Source organism: Saimiri boliviensis, chromosome 17 (genome assembly GCF_048565385.1).
Source record: "Saimiri boliviensis isolate mSaiBol1 chromosome 17, mSaiBol1.pri, whole genome shotgun sequence".
Taxonomy (NCBI): domain Eukaryota; kingdom Metazoa; phylum Chordata; class Mammalia; order Primates; family Cebidae; genus Saimiri; species Saimiri boliviensis.
The window spans coordinates 62,657,332-62,684,474 of NC_133465.1; the positions used below are offsets into that span (position 1 = coordinate 62,657,332).

A 27,143-nucleotide genomic window follows, 5' to 3' on the forward strand; every position below is an offset into this window, starting at 1 on the left:
TTAATCTTTAAGTCCAAAGTCATACAGCGACTCCAGGAAGCCTTTCGTGACTCTCTCAAGTAGACTGAGTCACTGGTCTTCAGCGTCTGCTGCCATACTATACTCACCTCCACTGGAGACAGCAATTACTGCTCTGTAATTGCTTGTTTATATAATTACGAGGCTGCTGATCCCTGACACGAGCAAAATGTCTGGCACCAAAAGTTGGCACTGAATGCATCACAGACAACAAAGCGTGATATGAATGGGGCAGTAAGAGGTAGCAAGCAAAACGGACGAAGACCCGCAGCCTAGAAGGGAAGACTTCAAAAGTCTGCCGACGTCTCTGAAGTCCAGACTCACATCACAATGTGGTTTCGACACACGCAGCTGCTTTGGGGAACACCTCACGGTATGAAACTTATCCCATCACTGAACCACAGAACTGAACTCTGGGGGTCCCTGCTGAAACAACTCAGTAAAGGTGCAAGGAAAGCCAGACAGCGTAGGAGTCCCTGCCGGGCGTGGTAGATCACGCCTGTAAGCCCAACACTTTGGGAGGCCAGGGTCAGTCTCTGTTACTTGCAACCCAGAACCCTGACTAAGGAACACACTCATTTCCTGCATCATATCACAGGGTCAGATGTCAACTGAAGTTGTTTAAAACCCTACATTGACTCAGCCCAAACATACCTTATTATATCCCCATCATATTAGAGCTGAGGCTTTGAAATTACATTTTCGCTTTACCGGCTGTTCTTTGTTAGGCTCTGAAAACCAAGGATATTAGAAGAAAACTATGGGGCTGGAAAAGGGACATGCTCCTTCCTGCCTGCTGACTTTGTGAGCATTACCCCAGAAAAGCTTCTTCCCTGTGGCAGCAGGAATTCATTCCTATAGCATCTGCTGCACCCAGTTTGAACTTTTTCCAATATTCGCAGAACTGTCTTCATTGTGCCTTAGCCTAAGACACCGTCACCAGCCTGCTGGCCCCTCCTCATGGACATTTGAGTTTCAGCTCTGAGAGACCCTTCTCTAAGTTCCTAAGTATTAATAATTCCAACTTCTTTCTGTTTCCTCATCCCTAGGAGCGGTCGCTGCTTTCTGTGGTTGCCACCTTTGTGATACCTCAGAGCTCTCTTTTTACCCTAGCTAATGATTTTTTTTCAGTTAGTTAGCAATTTGTTGTGCTATCACTGGTGTGCTTTCTTTCTGGAACTAGAATCTGACTGACAGATATGAGCCTTAAGAAAAAGTTGTGTGAGTACCCCGTCTGCAACCAGAAGTAACAGAAAAAGAGAAAACAGGAAGGAAGAAAAGCTTCCAGCCAAGTCACAATTTAAGGTCTTAGACTCAGAGGCCATGGAATGAGTTCAAGCTATACAAGTCCATCAAGCAAGGTTATGTGTATACCTGGCTGGTTTCTGTAACGTGAGGAGGCCACAGAAAGATAAAGCCAGACATAGTACTCAGCCCACAGGTCCCCTGTGCCAAGTGCTGCAGAGAAGCCGTACCGGGCGATGGCAAGTATCCGAGACAGAACAGGTACAGGGAAACAATAATCCGTTTCCTGAGCATGAGCGGTGGGAAGCAGGGAGACGACTCGCAGGCTTCAAAGAGAAGGGTAAAAACACGCCTAAAACGCTCTGCTTGCCACAACTGAAATGACAACGACAACGTCATTACTGATAGTTACGAAGCTCTTAGAATGTTCCAGGCATTGAGCTAAGCGTATGTGCATGGACTGCCACAGTCATCAATTCCAAGATGCATTCTGTTGTAAGACATACCATTACTTGAGGTATCACTAAGAAAGAAAAAGACGCTGTCAATTAAACAATGACCCGCCCACTGTTGAAGTGTGGAGTTGTAACTCTGCGTGGACTATGGACAGTCAACAATATGTACTTAAAAGTTGCACTACTGCAAAATGGGTGTATTATCCAGGTACTTGTACACTATTTTTTTGTACTGCTGGTCCTGTACCAGAAACATTTTCTTTTATTGTTACTTGCTTTTTAAACTTTGTTTTAGTCACTTAAAGGAAATCTGCTTATGGCACAATTTGCCTCAAATCCATTCCAAGTTGTATATTTGTTTTCCAATTTAAAAAATTACAACTTAAAAAAAAAAAAAAAGCTTCTTAAAATCAATGGAACGTGGCAGCTCACTCAATCCTTACAACCATTCCTACGAAGTAGGTATTGCTTACAGGGGCAGAGGCTGAGTAGCTAGTTCAAAGTCCTGCCGTCAGCCAGTGGCAGGGCCTGCATCTGATCTCAGGGTCTGTGCACCTGGTAACTCTGGTGCCTCTTAAAACAGCCAAAAGTCAGAGATCAAACTCATAATGTGTACAAATGTTACTGATCTACTCTGAGCTTTTAGATGACCAAAAGATATTAGCCGTGAGCACTGAGTTGGTCAGACAGAGTCAGAGGAAGGGCTCTCACTACCGAATTTCCTTCAGTGGCACAGAGCAGAGAGCAATGCCAGGTCCCTGCAAGGCGAGAGGAACAGGTATGCCACAGGGAGAACTGAAGATACAAACTGTGTGAGTTTCCTGCAGCCGCTGTAACAAGTTATCACAAATGCAGTGGCTTCAAACGACAGAAATTCATTCTCTCAAAATTCTAAAGGCCAGAAATGCATACTCGGTATCACTGGACCGAAATGAATGTGTCGGCAGGGCCACGCTCCCTCCAGAGCCTCTAGGGAAGAATCCGTTCCTTGCCTCCTGGCTCAGGGCTTCACCCCTCCAATCTCGGCCTCTGTGGTCACATTGCCACCACCTCCTCTGTTCACATCCCCCTGTGCCTCCCTCTGATAAGGAGCCTTGAGATTGCATTTAGGGCCCACCTGGAGAAAATCCGGCATTATCTCCCCATCTCCACATCTTTTACTTACTGGCATCTATCCAGGCCTTTCTTCCATAGAAGGTAACCTTCACAGACTCCAGAGATGAGGGCCTGACTATCTCCAAGGGCCCTCATTCGGCTGACCACACAGACCAAAGGTGGAAGCTACTGCTGGAGCTTCCCAAGCCCAGACACCTAAGTGTATATGCACACGGTGCTGAAATTTGAAATGTTAGTGTGATACGCCAATTTTTCCAAACTTGCAGCGGAAGAGAAACTTCACCCCCAAATATGTGGAAATAGACAGATCACCCCAGCTACATGGGCCTGGAATCATTACAACCAGACATGGAGTCAGCCAGGCGCAGTGGTTCACGCCTGTAATCCCAGCACTTTGGGAGGTCAAGGCGGGCAGATCACGAGGTCAGGAGTTTGAGACCAGCCTAACCAACATGGTGAAACCCTGTCTCTAATAAAAATACAAAAAAACAATTAGCCAGGTGTGGTGGCACGTGCCTGTAATCTCAGCTACGCAGGACACTGATGCAGGAGAATCGCTTGAACCCAGGAGGCAGAGGTTGCGGTGAGCCAAGATCATGCCACTGCACTGCACTCCAGCCTGGGTGACAGAGAGTGACTGTTTCAGAAATAAAAATAAATAACTGAAAGAATATAACTGGATTGTTTGTAACATAAAGGATAAATGCTTGAGGGGATGGATGGATACACCAGCCTGTATCCAAACATTTAATATACCCTATACATATAGACACCTACTATGCCTCCACAAAAATTAAAATTTTTTTAAAACAAAGAAAGGATCAACTGAAGAAGTATTTAAATAGGGGATCAGCAAACTGTTTCTGCAAAGGGCCAGATAGTATTGCCCACATTTTTTTTTTTTTCTATTTCAACTTTTATCTTAGAATCAGGGAGGTACGTGTACAGGTCTGTTACAAAGGTATATTGTGCGACGCTGAGGTTGGGAAGGACTGAACCTGTCACCCAGGTGTGAGCCCAGTACCCAGCAGGTAGTTTTGCACCCTTCCCGCCATTCCCTCCCCTTGTCCCCAGTGACTACTGCTCCCATTCTTATGACCATGTGTACCCAATGTTTATTTTTATATTTTTTATTTTATTTATTTATTTATTTTTGAGACAGAGTCTCACCCTGTTGGCCAGGCAGGAGTGCAGTGGCGCAATCTCAGCGCACTGCAATCTCCGCCTCCCAGGTTCAAGCAATTCTCCTGTCTCACTCTCCCAAGTAGCTTGAATTACAGGGGGGTGCCACCACGCCCAGCTCATTTTTGTATTTTTAGTAGAGACGGGAGTTTTACCATGTTGGCTAGGCTGGTCTCGAACTCCTGACCTCAGGTGATCCACCCGCCTCGGCCCCCTCAAAGTGCTGGGATTACACGCATGAGCCACCACGTCTGGCCCTTACTTTTTTGAGACAGTCTCGCTGTTGCCCAGGCTGGAGTGCAGTGCGCGATCTCGGCTCATTGCAACTTCTGCCTCCTGGGTTCAAGCAATTCTCCTGCCTCAGCCTCCTGAGAAGCTGTTACTACAGGTGTGCACCATCACACCCAGCTAATTTTTGTATCTTTAGTAGACACGGGGTTTCACCACGTTGGACAGGCTGATCTCGAACTACTGATCTCAGGTGAGCCACCCACCTGAGCCTCCCAAAGTGCTGGGATTACAGGCATGAGCCTCCATACTCGCCCTCAATATTTAGCTTCCATTTACATGTAAGAACATGCAGTACTTGGTTTTCTGTTTCTGTGTTCAATCACAACCATCACAGCTACTGGGTTCTGCTGCTGCGTTGCAGAAGCAGCTGCAGAGGATTCCAAAGTTCATAAATGAACGCGTACAGCTGACTCGGCCCTCAGGCTGTCCTTCGCCAACCCTCCCTCTAAAGCAAGCTTGTTCAACCCACGGGCAGCACGCGGCTTCGAATGCGGCCCAGTACAAATTTGTGAACTTTCTTGAAACATGATGAGATTTTGTGTGTGTGTGATTTTGTTTTTTTTTTTTTAGCTCCTCAGCTATCGTTAGTATGTGTTCGTGTATTATATGTGTGGCCCAGGGAAGCCAAAAGATTGGACACCCTTGCTTTAAAGGATCACATCCACACGGTTTTGTGGCCGATGAGGGGACAATGAAAGAAGGCAGAGCATCAGAGGAGATGAGGAGGAGGTCAGCACTGTCACCAATGACTCATAACTCAGGAATCTGACACACAGAGAGGGCAGGAGATTTGAGGGAGGGCAGTCATACCCAAGCCTTAGCGGTGCCCCCTGCTGTGCCTTTGCAATTGTAAATAAATCACACGTGCACACACCACACAGCCTCACATATCTATCTGAGTTGCTTACTTTGGCAACACCAGCCTTCAACTTGTTCCGCTTAATCCATTCTCTGCAGAGCCCACTCCCTCTCGTATAAACACAGAATGCATCAAAATCAACCTCATGCCTCCTGGGGCCTCAGCTCCCTGCAGAGGGAGAGTCTGAGGCTACCCACTCCTGAAGCCCCTTCGGCTTCTAATGAGATGATCAGTTAACCTCGACTCAGCACGTCTGAGGAGAAACATGTTGCTGGGAACATTCAGTTCTCACTCCCCTTCCCGGTGCAATTAACCCATCAGACCTGTCCTGTTAGAAATCAATCAGCTGAGTAACTATCAAAAATGAGATGCGGGCGCAGTGCCTCATGCCTGTAATCCCAGCGCTCTGAGAGGCCAAGGTAGAAGAACAGCTTGAGCCCAGGAGTTCAAGACCAGCCTGAACAATGTAGCAAGACCCTGTCTCCACAAAAAATGAAAAAGAGTAAGTCGGTTGTGGTAACATGAGCTGTATTCCCAGCTATTCAGGAGGTTGAGGCAAGAGGATCATGTGAGCCTGGAAGTTCAAGGCTGCAGTGAACTGTGAGATCATGCCACTGCACTCCAACTTGGGTGACAGAGCGAGACTCTTGTCTCAAAAAACCATGAGGATGGGCAGATATAAGCAGACTCGGGCCCACGTTGCTTCCCCAAGCCCCAGAGGGCCAGCTTTGAGGCCCTTGTTCTTTCTGCTTCCAGCGTCCCTCCAGCTGCAAGTTTCTCTTGCCTACCAACTGGACATAAGCCCTCGGCCAGCCTGTAGCAGTTTCCTATCTCTCGTATGCACATGTGACATCTTCTCTTCCTGTTCAGGCCTCTCCCAATGCTGTCTCTGGAACTCCAGCCTCCACCCCGCCCCTGAGCGGGGTTCATACTCTCAACTTCCTATAGGCGTCTCAACTGAGGTACCCTGCTGTCAACCTAAACTCAACACACGCCCAGTCTATCAGTCAGTGATTGCTGAATTCATGTTTCTCCAGTTAATTGTATTCCCTTCCAAGCCCATCTATCCCTCCCAAATACTGAGTTTTCATGGTACTCTGGCATGGCCTCCAGGCCACTGAAGTTTGAAACCTTGGTATTGTCCTGTACTGATTTTTTTCTCCTCCATATATCCACTCATCTGATCTTCTCTATAGCTCCTTCTTCTAAATGTCTCTTAAACATGCCTTCCTTTCCATTTTCATCATCTCAGGCCCTCTCTGCCTTTAGGAATACTGCATTAATCTCCTAATTAGTCCCTGGGACTTTTGTTTCTCACTTTTCCAAATTACATTATCTGGTGCCAGATTAATCTACAAAAACACCACTGGATAATGTCACAACCTATGCAAAAATCCCAAACTTCTCTCTGATCCCAAGCTCAAGGAGTAACACTCCACGTTAGCATATGCAGTTTATAATTTGGAGTGTTTCGATGGACCCTGTATGCCATCCGATTCTCCCCCAGAACTTGTCTTAACAAAATGCCACATGGAACAGCACTTCTACATCTGGAAGGAGATTATTCTTATTTTTATTATTTTTTTTCAGACAAGGTCTCACTCTGCTGCCCAGGCTGGAGTGCACTGGCACGATCTCAGCTCACTGCAACCTTTGCCTCCCAGGTTCAAGCAATTCTCATGCTTCAGCCTCTCAAGTAGCTAGGGCTACAGGCATGCCCCACCTACACCCAGTGAATTTCGTATTTTTAGTAAAGATGGGGTTTTGCCATGTTGCCCAGGCCGGTCTTGAACTCCTGACCTCAGGTGATCTGCCCACTTCGACCTGCCAAAGTGCTGGGATTACAGGTATGAGCCACCATGACCAGCCAGGAAGGAGAGTCGAGTGAAATGACAAGAATGAGGAATGGCAGTGCTTTCCCATCTTTGAATAAGACATCTCTAACTAAGGTCAACAGAGTCCAAAGAGAAGAATACAGCTATTTTGGACAGCTGGGCTCTGTCCAGCTCTAACACCAAGATGCTTTCAGACCCTGGGAAGGTTGTAACTTCTCCAGGTCTCAGTTTTACCATCTGTATCATCGGTTAATAGTCACTATTCTGCCTATATGCTTTTCTGAAGGAAAAAAACAGTACTAAATATGACAATATGTCCTGTTTTAGAATGAAAGCGCTGTAAAAAGCCACTACATGATGTTTCTCAAAGTCAGGTCCACGGGTTACCTACATCAGAATCTCCTAGACACCTGAGAAAAGCAAAGAACCCTAGGTTCCACTCCGGTTCTCCTAAGTGAGACTCTCAGGGTAGGAAGCTTCAGAAAGTTACTTTTGTTTTGTTTTGTTTTGTTTTGTTTTGAGACAAAGTCCTGCTCTGTCACCCAGGCTAGAGTGCAGTGGCAGGATCTCAGCTCACTGCACCCTCCCTCTCCCAAGTTCAAGTGATTCTCCTGCCTCGGCGTCCTGAGTAGCTGGGATTACAGGTGCACACCACCACACTCAGCTAATTTTTGGATTTTCAATAGAGACGAGGTTTTGCCATGTTGTCCAGGCTGGTCTCGAACTCCTGACCTCAGGTGATCCGCCTGTTTCAGCCTCCCAAAGTGCTGGGATACCAGGCACAAGCCACCACAGCTGGCCAGAAAGTTGAACTTTAAAAAGCAAATCACTCTGATGCACACAAAAGCTTGGGAATACAAACGCTCCCAAAGAGCACTTAACTGCATTGTTGCCGAGAAGTGATTTGCTAAATGTAAGCAGTCCTCCTGAAGTGGGAAAGAGTTAAGGCAGCTGTGGCAATATTCCTGAACCAATAAACCAAAGCTAAATTGAGTCACCTTCCCACGAGGGTCAGCCTTCAGTTGATTCCCTGAATCAGCTAGTGTCCTGGCTTTCTGTGTGTAGGGTTATCATCCAATTATCCTGATTCCTGCCATCTGAAGCAACGCTCCATTACATAAGAGGATCAAGAGACTCTAGCTCCCCGCTTCTGCACCTGCTAATTATAAGAAATGCCTATGGGCAGAATGCAGCAAAGATTCTAGAAGCTGTTATCAGTCAACTTCTAAAAGGAGAAGTATAGAAACTTTTGCTCAGAAACACACGTAGCTTCTTAAAATGACCTTACAAGTTAAACACTTTCATTTAGAAGGCAACGTGGATGGTACGGGAGAGAGAAATTAGGGGGAAAAAGGAGCCAAAAACAACTGCAAAGAATTTGAAGGAAATGTTTCCAATTAATTCCACTGAGACTTCCTACTATAAAGCTAGGTAAAATATAAAGCAACTATTTTCAGAGATTAGACAATAATAGACTGTGAAGGGCTGTGATCCATGCAAGAAGGGGAACACACAAAGGGTGCTCCACATTCACCTGAGCACTGGGGGCAGGGAGGGACTTTCCAAACTAGCATAAAGAAATGCAGCAGTATACAGAAAATGATTGAAATTCAGGACTGCAGGCCAGGCGTGGTGGCTCACATCTGGAATCCCAGCACTCTGGGAGGCTGAGGCGGATGGATCACCTGAGGTCAGGAGTTTGAGATCAGTGTGGGCAAAATGGTGAAACCCTGTCTCTACCAAAAATACTAAATTACCTGGGTGTGGTGGCACATGCCAGTAATCTCAGCTACTTGGGCGGCTGAGGCAGGAGAACCAGGAAGTGGAGGCTGCGGTGAGCCAAGATCACACCACTGCACTCCAGGCTGGGCAAGAAGGTAAAGGTAAAGAAGTGGAAAAAGATATATCAAGCAAACGCTAACGAAATGAAACTGGAGTAGCTATATTATTAATATCAGAACAAAGTAGACTTCAGGACAAAAAGCATTATAACTTAATTTCACTGATAATAAAAGTGAGGAATCACACTCCTTTTCCTTCTACCTAAAAAGGTACCCATTTAGAGTTATGTTTGGAAAAATTTCACCACATTCGGAGCCCTTTATAGCCTGATGATGATGGGACAGAATGTCTTCACATTCTTTATATCAGGTGTTACAAACTGAGTATTTGTGTCCCCTCAAAAAAAAATTCATTTGTTGGAGCACTAGCCTCCAATGTGATGGGAAGCTTTTGGAGGTAATTAGGGTTAGATGAGGTCATGAGGATGGGACCCTCATAATAGAATTAGCGTCCTTGTAAGAAGAGACACCAGAGAGCTCTCCCTCTCTCGTTCTCCCTACCATGTGAGAACACAACAAAAAGGTGGCCATCTGCAAGCCGGAAAAAGAGCCCTCACCAGGAACCAAATCTGCCAGCACCTGGATATTTTCTGTTCTTTAAGCCAGACTGTGGTCTTTTGTTATGGCAGCCCAAGCTAGTTAGAAGAGCAGGAACCCACCTAGCTGGCGTCTGCCTCGACTTTCACATGGAATAGCATTTCTAAAGGAGACCAAGTCGGATCTGAAAAGAACTTCTGCTTCAGCTCATGCTGTTCATGACCTCCCCAGGGGGGCACGTGGTAGAGAACAACGCTTTTGTTTCTCCAGTGCTTTTAACAGGACTCCCTCCCTCCCGTGAATTGGCCAACCGACACCTCCATCCCCAAACTTCACGTATGTCTTCCCTGACACCAGCCAGAACTATTTACCTAACTGTCCGAGTTGGATCCCGAGCCAGAGGAACACTACCAGCACCACAATCGATCCCCGAGGAGATGGGTCACACAGGCATGACCAGGAGCTGTTCCATGGAGCACCCAGCTGGGGGTACAGCTACAAGCAAGACAGACATGGTCCCAGGCACCTCTGCCAAGAAGGAGGGATCCAGTGACGATAAGAAAATACTCAATTCCTTTACCCTTTCTTTGTTTTTTGTTTTTTGTTGTTGTTTTTTTTTTTTTTGAGACATAGTCTGGCTCTGTCACCCAGGCTGGAGCACAGTGGTGCAATCTCGGCTCACTACAACCTTCACCTTCTGGGTTCCAGCGATTCTTTTTTTTTTTTTTTTGAGACAGTTTCGCTCTTGTTACCCAGGCTGGAGTGCAATGGCACGATCTCGGCTCACCGCAACCTCCGCCTCCTGGGTTCAGGCAATTCTCCTGCCTCAGCATCCTGAGTAGCTGGGATTACAGGCACGTGCCACCATGCCCAGCTAATTTTTTTGTATTTTTAGTAGAGACGGGGTTTCACTATGTTGACCGGGATGGTCTCGATCTCTTGACCTCGTGATTCACCCGCCTCGGCCTCCCAAAGTGCTGGGATTACAGGCTTGAGCCACTGCGCCCGGCCTGGTTCCAGCGATTCTTGTGCCTCAGTCCTAACCAAGTAGCTCGGATTATAAGCAGGAACCACCACGCCTGGCAAATTTTTGTATTTTTTAGTTGAGACGGGGTTCCACCACGTTGGCCAGGCTGGTCTGGAACTCCTGCCCCGCCACCTCCCCCGGCCTCCCAAAGTGCTGGGATTACAAGTGTGAGCCACGGCGCCCAGCCTCCTTTCCCCTTTCACACTCATAATCATCTTTGCCACCCTCCGCTATCGACTGCTTCAATATATGTCCACGGTGGCTTCCGGGTATTTTTTATAAACACATGGCTTGGCTCAAGAGACAGCAAGAGAGGACAGGTATCCAGTCACAACTTTATGGCCTAACATATGAAACAGTGTTCTATGCATGGAGAAGAAATCAAAGTCCTAGAAAGTTCCAACCAAGGCTGTTTGTACTCAAGAATCCCCACCGATCTTAGTCTAAGAACAAGCACCATTCCAAGCCTGAGGAGTTCCTCTCAGCAAGCCTGCCTGTGCAGAGCATGTGTGAGTGTGTGTGTGTGTTCATGCCAGACCCATGGGGTCCCCCGGGAATACATATCAACAACAGGCGTGGGTTTCTGGTCAAAAGCCAGAGAGCAGGCATGCTTGAAATGCTCTGTGCCACCGACTGCAAAGCCACAGATATTTTCCCTGCAGCTTCAATGAGCAAGGACTGTATACACAGCTAGCGCACGCAGGCATACAAATGCATACAGCAGTATTCACTGGCTGCCCTAGAAAACCAAGAGAGCATATGATAAGAAAGAAAGAGTTCATGGCATGCATTCCCATAGCCTAAATACGCACTTACAGGCATCCACAGAATGGTCAAAACTGCTGTCTTCCCTAAGAATCAGCCGGCAGTCCAGGTGCAATGGCTCCACCTGTAATCCCAGCACTTTGGGAGGCCAAGGCGGGTGAATCACCTGAGGTCAGGAGTTCGAGACCAGTCCGGCTAACATGGTGAAACCCCATCTCTACTGAAAATATAAAAACTAGCTAGGCATGGTGGTGCACACCTATAAGACCAGCTACTCAGGAGGCTGAGACAGGAGAATCCCTTGAACCTGGGTGGCAAAGGTTGCAGTGAGCCAAGACTGTGCCATCGCACTTCAGCCTGGGCAACAAGAGAGAAACTCCGTCTCAAAAAAAACCAGCCAGCACACCATAATAGGAAATTGCCTCCATCCCTTTTTTAGCCCCTCTGCATGCCAGCGGGACCCAAAACAACATCTGAGCATCTTCCTGAAAGTCACAGGAGGCTGTGGAGTGCTCCATGACTGCAAGCTCACAGGTTTCCTCCCTTAGAAACTGAAGTATTAATTAGCACTGTGTATTCCTTAGCGTGCCATGGCCCTCGGGGCACAACCAGCCAGCCAGCCCACAGTTCCAGTGTCAGGGAAATGGCCTCTGGTTCAGAACACCCCATGCCCAACTAACAGCCGAGCTCCCGCCACTCCGCCATCTTTCAATCTCAGTGTCATGAGAAAAAAAAATAAAAAACACGTTGCCATGGGTTGAATTTCATCCCCCAGAATCCATGTGTCGAAGCTCTAGGCCGCTATGCTTTACAATGTGACTGCATTTAGAGATAGGCCCAGCAGAAAATCACTGCTTTCAACTCAAGGCGGGCCAGATGCCATGCCCAACACTCTGGGAGTCCGAGGTGGGAGGACTGCTTGAGCCCAGAAGCTGAAAATCTGTCCAATCAAAACGGTGCTGTTTGGGTGGGCCTTGGTCCAATGTGACTGGTGTCTTCACGGAAAGGGGAAAGCTGGACACGTGAAGAAACACCAGGGATGTGGGCACGGAGGCAAGACCGTGTGAGGACACACAGGAAAGGCAGCCATCTGCGAGCCAGGGGGAAAGGCCTCAGAAGAAACCAGCCCTGCCGACAGCTTGACCTTGGACTTCCAGCCTCCAGAGCTGTGAGAAAATAAATTTCTATTGTTGAAGCCAACCCTGTATGTGGTATTTTGCTATGGCAGCCCCAGAGAAATAATACAAATGTACAGACAGTGAAGCAAAAGGTCCGACTGCAGAACTGTCACCTTCTTTGGCCTGGGGTTGCCCAATCCACCCTATGTGCCAGCGTCTTTGGATGATGCAACTGTGTCCCCACACTGGAAGGACCTGCTATGGCCACAGAGGCTCTCTGCAGCCAGGCAGACATTTCGACAACAGCTTAACCCCAGGATGCGGCATACAGTAGGAAGTAGAACTGCCCATCTGAGCCTCAACAAAGTATAAGAAAACGCAATCCTAAAACTGGGGCAAAGGACTACTCCTCAGTGTCCCTAGAAAACGAGTTGGGCTTACTCGCCAGTATCAGGCTTATCACAGAGACTCTCAGGTGGCTGCCACGGAAGCTCATCCTTTTTTTTTCTGTAAGATATTCTTGTCATTTCTCCTTCTCAATTCCTCTCTCACTGAGATAGTCAGTCTTTCATGAACTAGGATCAGAATACTAAAGATGAAGGAAATCCGTGAAGGAGAAATAAATGTATGCGAACACACCTCTGAGAGGAAAACTGCCTCTTGGAACATCTGTCACTTCCGAGACAGTGGTCATGTTTGGTCTCTCAATAGCAGCTCCAGCCACTCAAATATTGATACCAGTAAAAGTTGGGTACATTTTTTTTTTTGAGATAAAGCCTTGCTATGGTGCCCAGGCTGGAGTGCAGTGGCACAGGCTCAGCTCACTGAAGACTCTGCCTCTTAGGTTCAAGGCATTCTCCTGCCTTAGCCTCCCAAGTACCTGGGATTACAGGCATGCAACACCATGCCCAGCTAAGTGTGTGTGTGTGTGTGTGTGTGTGTGTGTGTGTGTGTGTATTTTTGGTAGAAACAGGGTTTCACCATGTTGGCCAGGCTAGTCTCAAACTCCTGACCTCAACTGATTCACTCACCTCGGCCTCTGAGATTACAAGAATGAGCCACTGCACATGGTCAAAGTTGGGTGCATATTAAAAGTACGCACACACACTGTTCATTTACGCTTCAGTAGAGCCATCTTCTTTGCCATCACAATGAGAATTAAAAGAAACTGAACATGGTGAAAGACTCAGATAAATTAAGGCAGGAACTGAGAAGAAGGGGATCCCTGCTTGCTAGCCTCCCCCATCCTCCTGGAGCCTCTCTGGGCAGGACTGTTGGCCAAGTCCATGTGAGACAGCCTCAGAGACAGGGTCAGGGTTAGGGTTAGGGCTTGGGCAGCCTCCTCAAGATGTCGAATACCAAGAGAGGGAGAGGAGGGGGAGGAGAGCACACATCTCCCAGGAAAAAGTCTGCCAAGATGCAAACCAAGCTGCGAAAAGCAGGCAGCAACAACACAGACAGTGTGTTGCCATTTGTTTTTCAGAAAACACGAAACAAAATTCCATTTCCAGATGTACATGTAAACACAGGTAGAAGCCCAGAGCAGTCTAACTTCTCAACCATGGAGAGACAGCTGAGCAAATGAACGAGATGACAGAATGCCGCAGAGATATTAAAATACCATCGATAAAAATCATTTCAAATTTTAAAATGACGCAAAGAGAATCTACAGACTGATTCCAACTGTGTAAAAATGTATGCCTGCACATATACCAGAAAAGATCTAAATGGAGTCAGGCTTCCTACTGCTATGAAGTCGATTTAAAGTATTCTCCAACAACACAAGTGAATAGGAAAAGTGTTTATATTTCAATAATTAAAAGACATGGTATCATTGGTTTTCTTTACGAAAGGAAAAGGGGCTGAGTGCAGTGGCCCACGCCCATCATCCCAGCAATTTGGGAGGCTGAGGCAGGCGGATCACTCGAGGTCAGGAGTTTGAGACCAGCCTGGCCAACATGCTGAAACCCTGTCTCCACTAAAAATACAAAAATCAGCCGGGGGTGGTGGCTTGTGCCTGTAATCCCAGCTACTCGAGAGGCTGAGACAGGAGAATAACTTGAACCTGGGAGGGAGAGGTTGCAATGAGCCAAGATCGCGCCACTGCGCTCTAGCCTGGGCCACAAAGGGAGGCTCCACCTCCCTACCCAACCCCCGAAAAAAAGAAAGAAAGAAAAGAAAAGGAAGGGAAAAGCCAGACATGGTAGCTTACGCTTGTAACAGCAGCACTTTAGGAAGCCAAGGCACATAGATTACCTGAGGTCAGGAGTTCAAGACCAGCTTCACCACCATGGAGAAACCCCATCTCTACTAAAAACACAAAATTAGTCAGGTGTGGCAGTGTGTGCCTCTAATCCCAGATACCTGAGAGGCTGAGGCAGAAAAACTCTTTGAACCCGGGAGGTGGAGGTGGCAGTGAGCTGAGATTGCACCATTGCACTCCAGCCTAGGCAAAAATAGCAAGACTCTGTCAAAAATAAATAAATAAATAAATAATAAAGCAGGAATAAAAAAAGGAAAGGAAGGTAGGGAGGGAAGGAGAGGAAAAGAAAAGAAGAGAAGAGAAGTAAAGAAAAAGAGGGAAGGGAAACACTAGAATGGTACCTGCTAAACTGGTAACAACGGTTGACTGGTTGGTCTGGGCGAAAGATAAAAGGGAAGGGTTTTCACATAAAATTTTTACAAAACTGTTTTATAATGAGATTTCTGTATTATAGTGATGTGATACTAACATGACTAAAAAGAAAAGATTAGACCTCAGGGACACACACACACTATTGTCCTCCCCGCCCCACCCATCAAGCCACCAGTAGAAACATCATTGTTTTAAACTGAAGGTGGGCCAGGCATGACAGCTCACACCTAGAATCCCAACACTTTGAAAGTGAGGACAGTGGAGGAGGATTGCTGGAGCGCAGGAGTTCGAGACCAGCCTGGGCAACAAAGGGAGACCCCTGTCTCTACAAAGAAAATTTAAAAATTAGCCGGGCATGGTAGCACATGCCTGTGGTTCCAGCTATTCAGGAGGCTGAGGTGGGAGGATCACTTGATCCTGGGAAGTCGAGGATACAGTAAGCCGCAATCATGCCACCGCATTCCAGCCTGGGCAACAGAGCCAGACCCTGTCTCAAATAATAACAATAATAAAGTGAAGATGACGGCTTCCCACATGCTGCTACCCCTTAACTTCCTATAGAAGCACAACTGCAAAATTAGAAACATGTCAGGGTCTCCAAACAGCTGTTCAATGTCCAGTCTGTTTCTCCCTGGAACCATCCTAAGGGGAATACGGGCTCCAGCTGGCCCGGAGACCATTTCCCAACATCCAACCCCTCACCCGCCTCTTCCAGGCCCAGGAGGCCAAACCTTCCCTGCCCACCCAATCCCTGTCAGTTCACTTTCCATTCAGTTTCCACAGAGCCTTCTCTACTTTATTCCCAGATAAATAAATGAAAATAAACACCCAGTTTGGAGAGACACCTGATGCATCTGACGTTAACAAAGCCACAATGGCTTCGACCTGACAGGCTGTTCTGAGTCATGCCCTTTCCATGAGAAATACTTTGCTTTGCCTCCGATAGGGGGACAAATAATTCTGAAAGGCCGAAGGAACAGAAAGGTTAAAGAACACAGTCAGGTGTTAACCCTTCCCTACCCACCAACCCAAGGGCGTGGATGCCCTTCACGTCCCACCAGGGTCGGTGGCTCTGACGCTCCCAGGCACTGGGGCCTGTGTCTGAATGGTCACGGGCAAGGGTCAAATCAGGGCACCTGCTACAGAATCCCTCAAGCCACACTGCTGCCGTTTCCAGACTTCTGTGTCTTATTTCTCAAGGTGAAATGACACACACTGACCCACTTCCTTTCTCCCCCACCAACTCCATGCAGACACGTCCCCAGGGTACAGAAAAGGAAACCCTGGGGTTTTCTGCAGACAGGCCCCCTAAATCCTGGGACCTGTCCCAAAGAGTGAGAGGTCCTTGGTCAGAGCTGCAGCCAAGGCCTTTTAACTCTGCCTTCATTCTGCTCCCGGGGCCGTCTACCGAATGGTAGGGCTCCTTCATCAGGGCAACGAATCGGGAAATGAAATGATCTGGGGCTGAATTTACCCACAAAATTTCCCACAGCCTCAAAAGCCACTGGCTCATAGATCCCAAGAAGAGCAAACATCCTAAACACAAATTCTAGCCCCGCTCCTCCCGTATGAGACTGTAATCTCTGTGGGTGCTCAGTTGATGTTGGCCAACCGCACGGACTCAAGATCAAAACCCATTAACTCTGATCCACAGAGCATCTTCAATTGATCCAAGCTGCTGCCCTTTTCTGGTTTGGTGAGCAAATTAATAGTGAAACCAAAGGAAACCTTTGGCCAGCCTCAGACTGAAGGTCAACAGACTGATTCCAAGCACAACTCTTTCAACAACATTTGTATTTACTGACTGTAGCAATTATAAGTAATTCTCATCCATGTATGAGGCCTTCTAAGACAAATTCCCCCTCTCACATCAACAGCGAGGATTCATTTCTTTTTAAATGTCCTAGAACAGATGTTTACTGTCAGGCTGATTTTTCTGCCAAGTAGTGAGGTTCTGGGCATTCGTGGTGATTACGTCCCTTTCTGAGCTCTTGAAATCCCCAGATATTCACCAGCTGCTCCCAAACCACTCCGGATTCTATCCAGGGCTTCCCTCTGGGATCTCCTCTACATTCAAAGCATATATTAGAACAAATATGAACCAAAAGGTTTTTTTCAAAAAAAAATAAAATAAAATATTGCTTCAGCCAGGTATGATGGCTCACGCCTGTAATCCCAACACTTTGGGAGGCTGAGTTGGGCAGATCACTTGAGGTCAGGAGTTCAAGATCAGGCTGGCCAGCATGATGAAACCCTGTCTCTACTGAAAATACAAAAATTAGCTGGGCATGGTGGTGCGCGCCCGTAATCCCGGCTACTCAGGAGGCTGAGGCAGGAGAATCGCTTGAACCCAGGAGGCAGAGGTTCCAGTGAGCCAACATCACGCCATTGCACTCCAGCCTGGATGACAAAGTGAGACTATGTCTCAAAAAAAAAAAAAAAAAGAACAATTACTACTGCATAGTAAAAATTAGCCAATGACTGTTTACACTGCCCAGAGAAAACCCCTACATTCAGACAGCTGACCAAATACGCCTGACACCACCCCACCACCCCCACTACCGCAGAACATAGTAAGACCCACCAGGATTGCAGAGTCAGAATGGGACCAGCAGGGCCAGTGCCGAGCCGCTGAGCCAGATCTCTGCCTGCTGCTCAGGGGTTAAAGCCACTGGGCACCTGCCAGGGCAAGCAGAATACATCATTGCAACGGCAAGTTCACACATAACCAGGGTGGCCTTGAGATCAGAATACAGCAGCCTGCATTGAGGGCCACTGGAAGCCTCTACCACACAGACATAGACGGCAGCAAGGAAAAAGCCAAATGTCCAGGGGCCAGAGACAGACAATGCCACTCAATTTTTTTTTTTTTTTCTTTGAGACAGGGTCTTGCTCTGTCGCCTAGGCTGGAGTGCAGTGGCACCATCTCGACTTACTGCAACCTCCACCTCCCAGGTTCAAGCGATTCTCGTGCCTCAGCCTCCTGAGCAGCTGGGATTACAGGCTTGTGCCACCACACCCAGCTAATTTTGGTATTTTTAGTAGAGATGGGGTTTTACTGTATTAACCGGGCTGGTCTCGAACTCCTGGCCTCAAGTGATCTGCCCCCTTGGACTCCCAACGTGCTGGGATCACAGATGTGAGCCATCGCACCCAGCCATGCCACTCAATCTTTAAACAACAAAAAACGACACGCAGTCCTTAAGACAGTGGTCCCAACCTTTTCGGCACCAAGGACTGGTTTTGTGGAAGGCAACTTTTCCACGGATGGGGATCGGAGTAGGGGGATTTTGGGATGAAACTGTTCCACCTCAGATCGTCAGGCATTAGTTAGATTCTCTTAAAGGGCACACATTCTGGATCCATCACGTGCAACACCCAGGAGCAGGGTTTGCGCTCCTATGAGACTCCAATGCCACTGCTGATCTGACAGGAGGCGGGGCTCCGAAGATAAAGCTCACTCGCCAGCTGCTTGCTCACCTCCTGTTATGCGCGGCCCAGTTCCTAACAAGCTATAGACCAGTACCATCCTCAGCCTGGGGGTTCAGGACCTCTGCTTTAAGACAATATCACAGCCGTCCAACATCACATTCAGCTGTCTGATCCGAAGGAAGGTTCTGATAACACAAGGAATTTGTTTTTCATTAGCGCAGGGCCCAGAGGTGTAGTTCCTGGGAATCGTTTTAGCTGCACAGCTGCCCATCATCCCTTCTCTTTCTCCAGTTGGGAACTTAAGGGAAAAAAGAAAGCAGGAAGGCAGGGAAGAGAGCTGCAGCCTGCCCACCTCCCGGGGCGCACGTCCACTGACTCCAGTGAGTCGGACTGAATCCTGTCTCGCCGTGATCCAACGGGAGAAACGGACTTTGACCCACTTCTCTCCACAGATTTCTCCCTGCACCCCTTCCTGTTCTAGGAGGGCAGAGAATTCAAGCACCAGTTCAGGGTGCTTCTGCCATCTCTAGAACCTGTCTGGCTCAGTGTCTGGTAAGGTGTCTCATGCTGTGATGATCACGGACCCCCTTCCTCTACTGACAACAGAAGACGGCTTTAGCCAACGGCTTGCGGTTCCCACGGCAGGACCTGGGCCCCGCTCTCCCGGCTCGGCCACCACAGCTACACTCCACGCTGCGGTTCCCACGGCAGGACCTGGGCCCCGCTCTCCCGGCTCGGCCATCACAGCTACACTCCAGGCTATGGTTCCCATGGTGCTTTTCTGTAAGCAAACACACGCTCATTCCCAAACCCAACCCTCCAGCCCTATGTCAGCAAAAAAAGCCTGAAATCTCTGGCTTATCCCCAATTCCAGCGCATTTTTACATTTTCTAAATTTTACTGTACAGTCCCTTGGGGATGTTATCCTCAAACTAAAGGATGGAAAACTAGAAGTCAGGGATACACAATCAGTAAATGACAGGTGTGAGCTCCAGCCCAGACTCCTGCTGCACAGAGCCCCACCTGATCCTTCATCAGCCCTCATGATGTGACACGTTGTCAAAGGTCTAATGCTACAAGTTGAGGGAGGGTGGGATGTGTCACCTCCCTGAAGATGTCCTATTCTCAGTAACAGCCAGCATCATACTGATGATGCAAGGTCCCACCCAGCAACCCGTTCCCGGCCCTCTCATATATACTGTGCCACTGGGCACATCAGCCATACTCTATTTTTAATGAAATGTGACATTCAAAATCTGAACTTACTAAAATGTAAATAAGGGGGTAATTAGCAAGACATTATTTTCCTTAAGAAAGAAATCACCATTCAGTGCCTCTAATGCCTCTTTCTCTGTTTAAACACCACCTGGCTACTTAATAGAGACATTAACAGGTGTGTCAGGTTTGATCAGAAATAAATCCATTGCACAGAGCCGGGCGTGTGTTAATATGACAGCTAAAAGTAGAGCGGTACTCACCAGGTAAGGCATCAGGAGGTCAGCCAAGTAGACAAAAGCTGCTCCAAGGGTGAAGCCAACAGCCACGGGGAAGAAGGCAAAGGCACCGAAGCCTCCAGAAGATGTGGCCATTTCAACTGCTGGGGCCAGAAGAGACCAATAGGAAGCTGCCAGCATGACCTACAAAAACCACAGCGAGCAATAAACATTAAAGCGACTGCAGGAGGCCTTCCAGATGGGACCTCAGTGCTCTCTGTGGCCCAGACTGACCCCTGCAATTTCACATGAGTTCGGTCTTTCGTCGCAGGTTGGGAGGTACTATCATAAACCAAAAAGCCATCCCCAGAATTCCTGGAGCTTACTATGACAAGAACCCAATTTTGGGTAGGACAGGGTTGACCTTGGGAGGATGCAGTCCAGTTTGCCATCATCTAGCCTGTCACTGAGTGCTTCTCAACCAGCAATGCTTCTGCCCTCCACAGGACATTTGGCAATGTCTAGAGACACTTTTAGCTGCCACACTGCGAGGACGGTAGAGGGAGGTTGCTACAGGCATCTCGTGAGGGAGGCCAAACAGGCTGCTAAACATCGTGCAATGCACGGCACACCCCTGACAACAAAGAATTCTCTGGCCCCAAAGGTCAGTGGTGATATTGTTGAAAATTCCTTTTTTTTTTTTGAGATGGAATCTTCCCCTGTTGCCCAGCCTGGAGGGTGGTGGTATAATGTCGCTCCCTGCAACCTCCACCTCCCAGGTTCAAGTGATTCTCCTGCCTCAGCCTCCCGAGGAGCTGGGATTGTAGATACGCGACAGTACGCCCAGCTAATTTTTTTTTTTTTTTTGCATTTTTTAGAGATGGTATTTTGCCATGTTGGCCAGGCTGGTCTCAAACTCCTGATCTCAGGTAATCCACCCACCTTGGCCTCCCAAAGTGCTGAGAATACAGGCGTGAGCCACCACACCCAGCCCCAAAAATCCTATTTTAATTCAATTCTTCCAAGACAAATTGCTCACTACTTCACAAGCACCACTGTATTGTAACACAGGTGTAATTATTATGAAGTTCTTTCTTATGTTGAGCTGAAATCTGTCTCCTTTCCACTTTTACCTTTTAGCTGTGGTTTTGCTCCCTAGAACACCAAAAAATGTGTCTTCCCTATGTTATAGGTGACAGCCTCTCGAATACTTGAAGACAACTAGTAAGTCAACAACATACTGGTTCCATCAATTATCTTATCTCTAAAAAGGAAGAAGGGAACTAATATTTATTGATCACCTGGTATTTCCAAGCGCCAAGATTTACATTTGATATATTACCTTGTCATTACAACAACCCCCAGAGGCAGGCAACGTTTTCTATCTCTATTTGTAGATAAAGAAATTGGATCTTGAAACAATAAGGTAATTTATTCAAAGTCCTACAGGTCAGTGGTCCACCAATCCTTTGGGCACCAGGGCCCAGTTTCATGGAAGACCATTTTTCCACCGGCCAGGCAGTGGTTTGGAATGAAACTGTTCCACCTCAGATCATCAGCCATTAGATTCTCATAAGGAGCTCACAACCTTGATCTGTGGCATGTACAGTTCACAATGGGTTTCATGTTCCTGTGAGAGTCTAATGTCACCAATGATGTGACAGAAGGTGAAGCTCACGCGGTGATCCTCTCTCACTCAATGGCTATGGCCTGGTTCCTAATAGACCATGGATCAGCACTGGTCCATGGCCCAAGAGCTGGAGACCCCTACTATAGGCAGTAACTAGCAGATCCAGGAAACTGACCAAGCAGGACCAAAAGCAACTCAATGAGAAACACAAAGGAGAAGAAAAAAATTAGGCTGGTCTCAAATCTCAGCAAAGCCAATTTGATCAAAGGCTCTCCAGCAGATGAGCTGGCGCTGTGGTGCATGACTGCAGTCCTAGCTACTGGGGAGCCTTGAGCCCAGGGGTTCAAGGCCAGCCCGGGCAACATAACGAGACTCTGTCTCTTAAAAATAAGAAGCTCTCCAGCACTGACCAAATTAAACACTCATCCATGGCTGTTTACTCTTATAGATGCTATGACATCTTTGGGCTAGAGTACACGCACTACCCATCATAACTATATGGTAGTCACTGCTGTCATAGAAAACGCTGAATGGGTTTCTAAAAATTACTTAATTATGCCTTGCCTTAAAAAATCATCTGCATCACCTATCTGCAAAATAACATTCAAAGTGACAGAACCAGGTATTACAACAGCACAATAAAGAACAAATCTATGCATACATCCATAAATTCCCTTCTCCCAGCTGTCAATCACACACAGTCACTTGCTCTGGGCCAAATTCTCCCAGCAAAAGTCTTATTGACACCCATGGAAACCTCCACCTGCCTCCAAAACTCCAAGAATGAAAAAGCCTCCGCTCAACAGCATGGGAGCCAAGGCTGACCAGTTCAACTCGATGAGCCAGGCTGTCAATCAAGACCATCAAAGGAAATCTGAGGGCTCCTCCTACCTGCTCCAGCCTAATCCATCTCTTTTCCAGACTTTCTCTTAACGGCTTTAGAATTCAACAGCCCTCAGTAGCTGTCCTGCATGGTAAACTCTCCCGAAAGAGGACATGAAACTAAGCAGGATGGAATGGTACCAGTTCCTTTTTAATTTTTGTTTTTACTTTTTGAGATGGAGTCTCTATTACCTAGGCTGAAGTGCTGCAGTGCAATCTCAGCTCACTGCAACCTCTGCCTCCCACGTTCAAGCAATGTTCACCTGCCTCAGCCTCCCAAGAGGCTGGGAATACAGGCATGTGCCATCACACCCGGCTATTTGTATTTTTAGTAGAGACAGTGTTTTGCCATGTTGGCCAGGCTGGTCTTGAACTTCTGACCTGAAGTGAACTGCCCACCTCGGCCTCCCCAAGTGTTGGGATTATAGGCATGAGCCACCGCGCCCGGTCCAACTCTTCTTTTTAAACCTGACCTGTGCAGCAACTTCTCTGCTTGCATGTTTCAGGTTTTCCCATACAGTCCCCCTTCAACAACTTTAAAACCACATGACCCAGCTAAGCCCACTCATCTCACCCTCTAAATCCTCCCCACACCCCATCCTGTGATAAGGAAACACAGCATCGCTGTCAGCATCACTTGAGAGACTTCCCCAATCTCCACTCTTTCTTTATTTATGTGTATGTGTGTGTCTGTGTGTGTGTATACATAGAGAGAGAGAGAGAGAAAGAGACAAAGTCTTGCTCTGTTGCCCAGGTTGGAGTGCAGTGGCGCAATCTTGGCTCACTGCAATCTCCACCTCCCGGGTTCAAGCGATTCTCCTGCCTCAGCCTCCCAAGTAACTGGGATTACAGGTGCCCGCCACCACACCTGGCTAATTTTTTTGTATTTTTAGTAGAGATGGGGTTTCACCACGTTAGTCAGGATGGGCTCGATCTCCTGACCTCGTGATCCGCCCACCTTGGCCTCCCAGCGTGCTGGGATTAGAGGCATGAGCCACCGCGCCCAGCCCCACCTTTTCTCTTGTCTCTTCTGTCCAAATTCCCTTTCACCCCTCTGCATCACTGAGTACCAACTTTTTTTCTACCCTTACACCTGAGAAACACACAATGTTCTCACACACAAGTTACTCAAGGAGCAAGAGCAGAAGAGAAATGACTCTGAAGGGCGGGGGTGTGAGAATTTGGGATGCTTGCAATACAAAAACATCCCAGCTAATTCAGGTGGGCTCCCTCCTTGAGAATCCCTGTCCTTTATCATTCCAGTAAAATTCAGGATCCGGCTGGAGTTCCTTCATTTCTTTTCCTTGCTAATCTCCCTGCCTCCCACATAAACTGGAAAACCATGTAACAACAGAGAAACTGAACTGGGTTGCCTGTCTAAAACGACAACAGAACTCAAAGCAAAGTTTTGTTTTGTTTCTGTTTTGAGACGGAGTCTCGCTCTGTCGCCCAGGCTTAAGTGCAGTGGCGTGACCCACAACCTCCATCTCCGCCTCCCGGGTTCAAGTGATTCTCATGCCCCAGCCTCCCAAGTAGCTGGGATTATAGGTGCCTATCACCAAGCTTGGCTAATTTTTTTATTTTTAGTAGAGATGGTGTTTCACCATGTTGGCCAGGCTGGTCTCAAACTCCTGGCCTCAAGTGATTGCCCACCTCAGCCTTCCAAAGGGCTGGGATTACGGGTATGAGCCACCGCACCCTGTCGGAAAGTTATTTAAATGGCAAGTGAGGTAGGAAAGATGGCTGTGTCCTAATGCCTAACACCTGTGAAGAGTTCACTTTACAAGCAAAAGGAACTCTGCACATGGGATTAAATTCAGGACCTGGAGATGGAGAGATGATCCTGGCTTATCTGAGTGAGGCCAGTGTAACCACGGGGTCCCTGCAAAGTAGTGAGAAGGCTCAGAACTGGGGAGACGTGGTAACAGAGGCAGAGGCTGCGGTCGGAAAGAGTTTGGCAGGTGCCACGCTGCTGGCTTGAGGATGAAGAAAAGGCCATCTGCCAGAGACGGGAGGTGGCCCTGAGACGCTGAGAAGGCAGGGAAGCAGCTTCTCCTCCAAAGCCTCCAGGAGGAACGCAGCCCAGCTGCCACCTTGACTTTGTCCCGGTTAAAATCACGGTGGACTTCAGACCTGAGTACTGTAAGGTAATAAATCTGCACTGTGTTAAGTCACTACATTCATGGTAGTTTGTGACATCAGCAACAGAAAATTAATACAGGCATATGTTACTTTCCTTAATTTTATTTTTTAGAGCACTTTCAGGTTGATAGAAAAAACTGTGTGGAAAGTACTGAGAATCCTGCTGTATGCCTGTCCCCACATCCACACAGCCTGGCCACTGTCAATGTCACACCACAGTGGCACATTTGATAAAACTGAAGGGCCCATAGTGATACAGCGTTAACACCCAAGGTCCATTGATTTTGGTTGTTTGTTTGTTTGTTTGAGACAGGGTCTTGCTCTGTCGCCCAGGCGCGATCTCGGCTCACTGCAACCTCCGCATCCCCGGTTCAAGTGATTCTCCTTCCTCAGCCTCCTGAATAGTTGGGATTACAGAGGCCTGCTATGACACCCAGCTAATTTTTGTACTTTTAGTGGAGACGGGGTTTCACCGTGTTGGTCAGGCTGGTCTTGAACTCCTGACCTCAGGAGATCAACCCGCCTCAGCCTCCCAAAGTGCTAGGATTACAGGCGTGAGCCACAACACCCAGCGGTCCATAGTTTACATTAGGGTCCACTCTTGGTGCCATATATTCTATGGATTTTGACACGCATATAAAATCATGTATCCATCATTATAGTATCATACATTTTAACTGCCCTAAAAATCCCCTGTGCTCTACCTTTTCATCCCTCCTTACCCCCAATCCCTGGAAATCCCTTTTCACTGTCTCTGTAGTTTTGCCTTTTCCAGAATGTCACACAGTTGAAGCCACACAGCATGGAACCTTTTCAGATTGGCTTCTTTCACTTGGTAATATGCATTTAAGATTCCTCCATGTCTTTTCCTGACTTGATAAAAAATTTCTTTTTAGCACTAGATAATATTCTATTGCCTGGATGTACCACAGTTTATCTGTCCACCTACTGAAGGGCCTTTTGGTTGCTTCTGGGTTTTGTCAATTACGAATAAAACTGCTATAAACATCCGTGAGCGGGCACTGGTGTGGGCTGGAAGTTTTCCATTCATTTCGGTAAATAAGCACCAAGGAGTGCAACTGTTGGATCCTATGATAAGCATCACTTTTTAAATAATCCCCTGTGACATGGTAAAAGCCCCATAAAACTGCATACCTCATCCACACCTCGGCTTTCTGTTGAAATTGCTCTCTATAACCCCTAATGTGACAGGCAAACAGTCCAAACCCACTCCATCTTGGCCCTTGCGACCTGTAATAAGTAATTAAGGTCTGTAATTTCCACCCTACCCAGACAATGTGTAAACTAATGCTTCTCTTGACTTCTGTGAACCACTTAAGTAACAATCGGAACGTCGAAAGTCCTCTGGCCCTCGGAATATCCGGAGCCCCTCACCCTCACCCCTGCCCAGGAGGTGATTTACAGAATCCACTAGAATATCCGGAGCCCCTCACTCTCATCTCCACCCAGGAGGTGCTTTACAGAATCCACTAGCCCTCGGAATGTCTGAAGCCCCTCACCCTCACCTCTGCCCCTCATCCTCCCCCTCGAGGTGGGTTTATGGGTATAAAAGGTCTTGACACCCTCCTTTCAGGGCCACAGCTTGGAGAGATGTGAGTCCTCCGTGGCCGCCGGCAATAAAGACCCTGCATTTTGGCCTACTTTTGTCTTGGTGTTGACTTTCTAGGCTCGTTCCACTACAACACCCCCAACACAGGTGGTGAGGTGAAACTCTCAACATCAGCAATGCCCCTTTATATGTTAGGCCTTTTTAAATCTGGGTGTAGTGACATATTAACTAGCTGGTACAGAAACAGAAAGCGGTGTACCTGATTACCTCTCAATTACCCCAAGAAGCAAGGTGTGGAAGGGGCAGGCCACACAGGAGAAGGTGCTAAGCACCGGGACCAGGACTTCAGGGAATACTCTTGCCAGCCAGTCCCTTCATAGACCTGGATGGTAAACAGCAAAAGTCCTTCCGCAGCTGTGACCCTGCCTGTAAAGGCAAACAAGTGGGTTAACAGGACCGACCTTGAAGACACCAGGTATAACCACAAGAAGCTGATGGTTGATACCTTCCACTTCCTTGCCTTGGTCTATAAAAGGAATGCATAATCAGCTTCAACACAAACAGCAGGGTCCTCGCTGGACCCCTGAAGTCTCTTTTGCCTTTTTATGCCCAAAATGAAAATGAAAAGCCCACTCTATCGAATGAACCCAGGGGAAGGTCTGTCTGGGGCCCATCCTCCAAGTTAAATGTTGCTAAGATCAAACTGGCCCAATTTCTTTTGCTAAATAATAAAAGAAGCTCGAGGATGGGTGTTATCAACAGTAAAAGAAAACTCCCAGCCGGGCGTGTGGCTCACACCTGTAATCCCAGCACTTTGGGAGGCCGAGGTGGGTGGATTACCTGAGGTCAGGAGTTGGGAGACCAGCCTAGCCAACACGCCGAAACCCCGTCTCTATTAAAAAAATACAAAAATTAGCTCAGCATGGTAGTGCATGCCTGTAACTCCACCTACTCAGGACGCTGAGGCATGAGAATCACTTGAACCCGGGAGGCAGAGGTTGTGGTGGGCTGAGATCGCACCACTGCACTCCAGCCTGGGCAACAGAAGGAGAGTCTGTCTCGAAAAAACAAACCAACAGCAACAACAAAAAACCAATTCCTGCAAAAGAGCTAAGGAGGAAATTTTTTAA

General features: G+C 47.6%; 1 protein-coding gene across 3 annotated transcripts in view; it reads right to left on the reverse strand.

Annotated features, from left to right (window-relative positions):
• SLC39A11 (solute carrier family 39 member 11) overlaps window positions 1-27,143 on the reverse strand; it is a 541,921-nt gene that overhangs the window by 354,783 nt on the left and 159,995 nt on the right. For all 3 annotated transcript variants that reach the window (XM_074388916.1, XM_003931782.2, XM_003931783.2), the window contains exon 4: window positions 19,835-19,993. In XM_074388916.1, the coding sequence (XP_074245017.1) occupies window positions 19,835-19,993 (159 nt within the window). The remainder of the gene's footprint in view (window positions 1-19,834; window positions 19,994-27,143) is intronic.